The following is a 5,409-nucleotide window of genomic DNA, read 5'->3' as shown; positions in this document are numbered from 1 at the left end:
GGGCTCAGACATGATGGCATATTGGTTTAATTCTAGCACTGACGAGGCAGAGGCAGAGGCAGAGGCAGAGGCAGAGGCAGAGGCAGAGGCAGAGGCAGAGGCAGAGGCAGAGGCAGAGGCAGAGGCAGAGGCAGAGGCAGAGGCAGAGGCAGAGGCAGAGGCAGAGGCAGAGGCAGAGGCAGAGGCAGAGGCAGAGGCAGAGGCAGAGGCAGGTGGAGCTCTATGAGTTCAAAGCCAGCTTGGTCTATGAGTTCCAGTCCAGCCAGGGCTACTCTAGACACCAAAACTACTAGGGCAAGGTCAGTAATCTGGAGAGTAAAAATGGTTCCTAGAAGTACTATACTTAAGGAAGTAAGTTAATAGTGTAAAGACTTAGATGTGGTCAATCAGGTGATGGATCCAAGAGAAATCCAGTGAGGAGACATATCAAGTTTGTCTTCCACACTCACCATGTTTTGGAGAACTCACCTTGGGTTTGCTTTTCTCCTGTGTGCTCTCAGGCGACATCCTCAGGAACTCCACCCACCTCCTTTAAGATAAGTTTCTCACTGAGCTGGAGATCACCAATTGGGCCAGATTCTCTGGTCAATGATCCCCAGAAACGTTTCTGTTTCTGTCTCCCCAACTCTGGGATTACAAATCCTCCCTCTTACAAGATAAGTGGTTTATTTATTGAAGCACCCTAGTCCTGAGGTTTAATCTATAATTCATAGCTTTTTTTAGATATAAAATTCTCCTGTGATGTATCTTTCATCAGCTTCAGGGTGGCTCTTTTTAAAAGATATATTTATTTTACTTTTCACATATATAGATTGATATAAATACATATTAAATTTACTTTTCATATATATTTTTTATTTGCCTGAATATATGCATATGTGCCACATAAATGTTTGGTGTCCATGGAGGTCAGAAGAAGGTATCAGATCCCTTGTATCTAGAATTAGAGATGGTTGTGAGCCATCATGTGGGTGCTGGGAACTAAACTTGGGTCTTTTTCAAGAGCAACAAGGGATCTTAATCACTGAAGCATTTCTATAGTCCATGGTAATGTCCCTTGGGGTTTTATAAATGATAAGCAAGACTATTGTCATGTTTTGATGCTGGAGAGCTGGTAATTTTAAGATGATATAAATGTTTTGAATTCAGTATGCTTTTCGATTCTTTATAGTCTGTCTTTAGTAATGTGGAAGAATAACATTTAGGAGGGTGACAGATCAATGTATGTGTGTGGGGTGCAGAAGTTTGTTAGGTAGAGAAATAGAGATGATACAATAGTGACATTTGCCTATTCTAATAATTAACTATGTGATATAGTTATGTTTCATAAATGTAGTATTATTTGAGCTTTAAGACTCTATGAGTTGGGCAGTGGTTGTACATGCCTCTACCTCTCAAGTACTGGGATTAAGATCTTTGTGAGTTTGAGGTCAGATTGGTCTACAGAACAAGTTCCAGGATAGCCCAAGTTACACAGAGAAACCCGATATCAAACAAAACAAACCCACCAAACCCACCACCACCACCACCACCACCACCACCAAAGCAAAACATTTATGAGAGGAATATTATAATCACTTCCATGTAAGTTAGAAGTGAGTGACTTTTGGAGAGAAGACATAACTAGCTCAAGATCTCAGAACTTGCAGGTGGCAGATAAAGGACTGGTGACTCTGTCTTGTAACTTTGAAGTTAACACTTTCAGCTGCTTGGCATTACCACACTCCTAGACAGTAACACGAGTCTATCTGGCCTTTTCATAAATGCTAACAGATTAAGGGGTTTATCTTCTCTTTCTCTCTCCCTCCTGCCCTCCTTGTCCCTTCTATTCCCATCCCTTGCCATGTGCCCCCAATCCCACGTAGCAGGAAACATGAATAGTGAAACCAACCTAGTAAGTTGACAACTGAACACTCACTCAGATGTTGGGGATGGATTGGTCCCTGTATGGGGTCCTGCTCCTTTCTAACCTCATTGCAAGAGTGTCAAACTGGCAAGTCTTATTCTGCATTATCATAAATACCTTCAGGTCATGAGAACTCTTGTCAAGCTTCATTCATGACTGGAATCCAGGAAGGTGACCTTTATGACCTGGGAACATTTTCACAAGCCCACGTCCATTAAGAGTTTAACTAAGTAGAAGCAGATTACCCAACCTGTGATAAACCAGTCACACCCATGAATGTGGCCCTCAGAGACACTGAACATGAGAGCCTTCTAGAAGAGGAAAAGGTTTGTACCCAACAATGTAAGAAATTGTAATCATGAAATAAAAAGTCAATGAGTTGGCTGTTAAAGACATTTCTGTGCCTAACTTGACTAAAGACCTTTTAATTGCTGAAGTATTTCCTCTTAATATATATATATATATATATATATATATATATATATATATATATATATATTATTGCTTGGTGTTTTAAGATAGGTTCTCAAATAGCCCAGGTTGGCTTCAAGGTGGCCTTGAGTTCCTGATCTCCTTCCACTACTTTCCAAGTACTGGAATTACAGGAAAAACCACCAGTTCTAACTCCTTTCCTTTTGAAAAAAAAAGTTAAGGTTAATGAGGTTGATTGATTGATATACCATAACTTATTAGTCAGAGGCTGAACAGGTGGGTCAGCCATTAAGAGCACTTGCTTGCTCTTGCAGGTGACCCAGGTTTGGTTTCTAGCACTTACATAGCAGATCACAGCCATCTGTAACTCTAGTTCTAGGGTATCCAATGCCCTCTTCTAGCCTCCACAGGCATCAGGCACATGGTGCACACACATACATCCTGACAAACCAGCCATACACATAATAATAAAAACAAATTATTCTTAAAAAAGAAGAAGAAACTGGGCCAAGTCTAGTGTCTTATGCCTTCAATCCCAGGGTCCAGAGGCAGAGACATGTGGATTTCTATGAGTTCAAGGCCAGCCAGGGATTCATGGTGAGACCTTGTTTCCAAACCAACCAACTAAAAATAACATATAAATCAACCAGCCTGATGCTATATGATTATTTACTTTGTGCCATATAGAAATTGGGTTATTAATTACTACTAATATAAATACAAAAGCAAATGGTTTCCTAGAAAGTGTAGTTTGTTAATTGACAATATGTGAATATATAAATGTACAGAAAACATAAAGCAAACAGTTCCTGGTAACAAGAGTTGGGGTTTCTTTTTGTATTACTTTTCAAGAGGAGTGAGTTTTCTCTTTAGCCTTCTTATGGCTGTCTTTATTTCCTGGTTCCTTAGAGTATAGATCAAGGGGTTCAATAGAGGAGAGATGACTGTGAAGGTGACAGAGATGGCTTTATCTGTGGGGAGGGCAGTGAATGGTCTGGCGTAGACATAGATGCAGGGTACAAAATGCAGGGTGACCACAGTGATGTGGGAGGTGCAGGTGGAGATGGCTTTTCTTCTGTCTTCTCCTGCCTGAGACCTCAACATCATCAAGATGACCATGTAGGACACCAGAAGGAAGATAAACCATAGGGTAGTGACCAGGCCATTGTTTGAGATCATCAGGAGCTCAAGAACAAAGGTGTCTGTGCAGGCAAGTTTGAGAACCTGTGGGACATCGCAGTAGAAAGTATCAAGAACATTGGGTCCACAGAAGGGGAGTGGGAGCAAGAGGGAGATCTGCACAATCGAGTGGACAAAGCCGCCCACCCAGGAGGCCGCGATGAGGGCTGTGCACCGCCTACTACTCATGATGGTCACATAGTGCAGGGGCTTGGAGATGGCCATGTATCGATCAAATGCCATCACAGAGAGAGAAAAAATGTCTGCCCCACCAAGCAGATGGAAGAAAAACATCTGTGTCATGCATTTTGCGTAGGAAATGGTCTTTTTCTTTGCCAGAAGGTCCACCAAGACCTTTGGGGCTGTGATGGAGGAGAAGCAGATGTCTAGAACGGCAAGGTTTCGGAGCAGGAAGTACATGGGCGTGTGCAGACGGGACTCAAAGGTCACGATAATCATGATAAGCAGATTCCCAAGCAGAGTTGTCACGTACACAAAACACAAAACAAGAAATAAGACCAGGCTCAGGTGTTGTGACTGAGTGAGACCCAGAAATATAAATTCTTTTACTCTGGTGTCATTTCTCAGCTCCATCGAATCACGATTTTCCTTTCTTGTACATCTTGGAAAAATTGACAGTATTATTTTAGCAAGTGTTAACTTTTCCTTAGTAAGCTCAGATTCTTGGAGGCAAGTATCAGAATTGAAAGCACACAGGCACTATTGATTGCCTCATGGCTTGCTATTTCAAGGTTATATTTTTCACCATAATATGTCCCAAATAACATTTTATTATACAAGCATGCATTTAGATATTTTGTTTGTAAATCACAAACATTTTTAGACTGTATAAAAGCAGTGTTCTAATTAAAGAAGCTGTAAGTGTTCAAGGAAAACAGGTGGATAACAAGGATTCAGATATTTGTAGTGTGAGCGATATAGAGTAGATTTGTGTGTGTTTAATAAAGCAGTGACTATTTTGTACAACTAGAACATTTTGTATTTCTTTTTTATTTTGTTTTTTTTTTTGAGAAACATTTTACATTTAATGAGGATTTTTTTCCTAGATTGGATAGTCTGATTCAATAGTTACAAGAACCTCTACTCAGTAAGCAATACCCTTTGAATTAAATCCTACAGGAATTAACCAAGAATTTCATTCCATAAGTTAGAAAAACGTAAAGTCACCATTCTCCTTTACTACTGTCCCCCTTAGGAGGAATTCGCTATTTCTACCTTTCCTTTCAACTAGCTTAGATGGTGGATTAGCCCCTCAGCTGTGGACAAAGGCTGTTACTCTGAGTCCTGCACATGTTTGCAGTGGACATTCTGGTAAGATTTGATCTACGGATATTGCCACGTCATGATTGCTCCAGTTAAGACAGTGGACCTATCTACAACGTGACCTTTCTATAATCAGCGTCTATTCCCACTATGCAGTAGCCTGCACTGTTGAGAACTGTCTGTACATTGAACCCACTATCTGTATCAATTTTTTTCTGGCTTCTTTCACTCATGAAACTTACCTATTTTTTTTTTTTTAATTTGTATTGTGTGGAGATGCCACAGTGTACTTAAGCATTCATTTGATGAACAATTCTGGACTAGGTTTTTTTTTTTTTTTCCCCCACTGTTAACTCATACAACTGCTATGAGCTATGTGGCTTTAGTTAAATGTATTTCCAATTCTTTCAGGGAAGTAGTTAGGAATGGAATGCCTGTAACTCTTAAAATTCATGAGTAGGAAAACAATCAACCACATTTAAAATGAGGAGAGTGAGGTGGTGCATGCCTTTAATTCCAGCACTCATAGAGGAGAGGCAGAGGCAGAGGCAGAGGCAGAGGCAGAGGCAGAGGCAGAGGCAGAGGCAGAGGCAGAGGCAGAGGCAGAG

At 40.7% G+C, this 5,409-nt stretch overlaps 1 protein-coding gene across 1 annotated transcript; it reads right to left on the bottom strand.

Annotated features, from left to right (window-relative positions):
- Positions 1-3,178: 3,178 nt before the first annotated feature.
- LOC110285826 (olfactory receptor 4D11) lies at positions 3,179-4,132 on the bottom strand. The gene has a single exon (XM_021152267.2). The coding sequence runs from the start codon at positions 4,109-4,111 to the stop codon at positions 3,179-3,181; it is 933 nt and encodes a 310-aa protein (XP_021007926.1). The 5' UTR covers positions 4,112-4,132.
- Between the last annotated feature and the right edge of the window lie 1,277 nt (positions 4,133-5,409).

This window comes from Mus caroli, unplaced genomic scaffold, assembly GCF_978045245.1.
Source record: "Mus caroli unplaced genomic scaffold, Mus_caroli_1 scaffold_20, whole genome shotgun sequence".
NCBI classification, from domain to species: domain Eukaryota; kingdom Metazoa; phylum Chordata; class Mammalia; order Rodentia; family Muridae; genus Mus; species Mus caroli.
Note: the sequence above shows the minus strand (reverse complement) of the source record. Positions and strands in the feature narration are given on the sequence as shown.

Bases quoted from the DNA above. Each gene is read 5' to 3' on its own strand.
- LOC110285826 (XM_021152267.2), bottom strand. From the start codon at position 4,111: ATGGAGCTGAGAAATGACACCAGAGTAAAAGAATTTATATTTCTGGGT.